Source organism: Apaloderma vittatum, unplaced genomic scaffold, assembly GCF_000703405.1.
Source record: "Apaloderma vittatum isolate BGI_N311 unplaced genomic scaffold, ASM70340v1 scaffold6427, whole genome shotgun sequence".
Taxonomy (NCBI): Eukaryota; Metazoa; Chordata; class Aves; order Trogoniformes; family Trogonidae; genus Apaloderma; species Apaloderma vittatum.
In genome coordinates, this window is record NW_009727744.1 from 1 (window position 1) to 1,664 (window position 1,664).

The following is a 1,664-nucleotide window of genomic DNA, read 5'->3' on the forward strand; positions in this document are numbered from 1 at the left end:
AGGTCCCTTTCCACCAGGCAGCTCTCCACCCTCTCCTCCCCCAAGGAGGAGTCGAAGGAGACTTCGATCTCCTCCTGTTCATATATCTCATCTTTCCCCAGAGCTGAACTGTCGGTCACTTTATTTTTTAGTTACTTTGTGGGCATGTGTGGAGATGGAGCCAATGACTGTGGGGTAAGTGAAAATTCCTTACAATATATTTATTTAAAAACCAAAAAAATAACGCAGTGCCAGGAGAATATCCGAAACTGTGCATGTGCAGAAGATGGGAGTGATCTGCTTATTCACAGAGTACTGGTACTGATTCAGGCCTGATCCCACAGAAGAGCTGCCCTAGGCAGAGACTGTTGCCATTCGTGGTCTCAAGGACTGGTTCACTTCCTTTGCGAAAACCACCAGAGGATTATCCAAATCCTCCACTGGGGTTTTTATCAACATCTATCTAGGGGTGGAGAAGACTTAAGTTGAGGAGGAGTTTCCATGGGGATCAGCTATAGTCCAACAAGGTTTTTGTAAATGCACATTTTAGAAGTGCAAGAAAAATTTGTTTTTTTCCCAAAAGCAAGGGTCCATGTTTAGGAGGGACCCTTCAGTTCACTCCATGACTTCACACATCCTTGTGACAGTGAGAGAAATGGCACCTAGGCAGTGAAGGGCTCACTTGACCTAATACAAAGTCCCAAGGATTCTCCTGGGGGAAGCAAGCAGAGAACCTAGACTGTCTACAGAAGGTGTGACTGCAAATAAGTTGACAAAAGATCCAAACCTATCCTCTGCAACTGGTAGTGGATGGCTTTGGGGTCTGTGGAAAATGGACTTTCCCATGCTGTCATCCTCATTCTTCTGCAAACGATGCCTCAGCCACACCCCACTGGAGGAAACTCCGATGTGGAGGACACCCAGGGGGTGAAAAGGGACTGCTGTTCACAGAAGTAGTAATAAGGGGTCACTTCTTGGCTGACATGTCAGTTGCTGTGTCTTTCTGGTTTGTGAGTCCTGAAGAAGAATGTGACTTTCAGGCTTTGAAAGTGGCGCATGCAGGAATATCACTGTCAGAGCAGGAGGCGTCTGTGGCTTCACCTTTCACATCCCGAACCCACAGCATAGCATGTGTGCCAGAGCTAATCAGGTAAGCATGGATTTTTGTTTCCTATTGCATGAAGGAGACGGTTCCTACTCCTCTCAAATATTAGTGTTGGGCATTCCCACCAGGCCAGAGTGTACATATCTACAGAAAAAATGTCTTTAAACTTAAAATTGCCATTTGCCTAGTTGCCATCTGAAATTCCTTTAAGATATATTCATTCCCCCCAAACCACTGGAGGAGGGCATCAACAGCTGAACTTTATGTCATTAGTAGTATTTTAAATGCAAAAGAAATAGCAAATTATGGAACAATGGTCTGTAAAGCTGAATCAAATGTCCACAATTCCACATGTACACTACTTTTAGGTACTGCCTCTACTATCTTATGTAAGCAAAACAGTTATGCCAGCATCCTGATTTTGCTTACTGGGGCCCATGAATAAAAAGGGAAAGTGCATTACCCTCATTGAGTACTTTACTCAGAGGAGAGACCTTGTTGAAATTCACGAAGCAGCTGCTTGGCTTTATATGTTTTTCCTCATATGGAGTAGCTACCTGCACTATTAATGTCAGCAGGA

The 1,664-nt window shown here is 44.4% G+C and overlaps 1 protein-coding gene across 1 annotated transcript in view; it reads left to right on the top strand.

Moving 5' to 3' along the window:
- Positions 1-101: 101 nt before the first annotated feature.
- Positions 102-1,664, top strand: part of LOC104277210 (probable cation-transporting ATPase 13A4) — a gene marked incomplete at its 5' end in the record, with an annotated part of 9,153 nt that continues 7,590 nt past the window's right edge. The window contains 2 exons of the mRNA XM_009873785.1: positions 102-174; positions 1,020-1,129. Coding sequence (XP_009872087.1) covers positions 102-174; positions 1,020-1,129 — 183 coding nt within the window. The remainder of the gene's footprint in view (positions 175-1,019; positions 1,130-1,664) is intronic.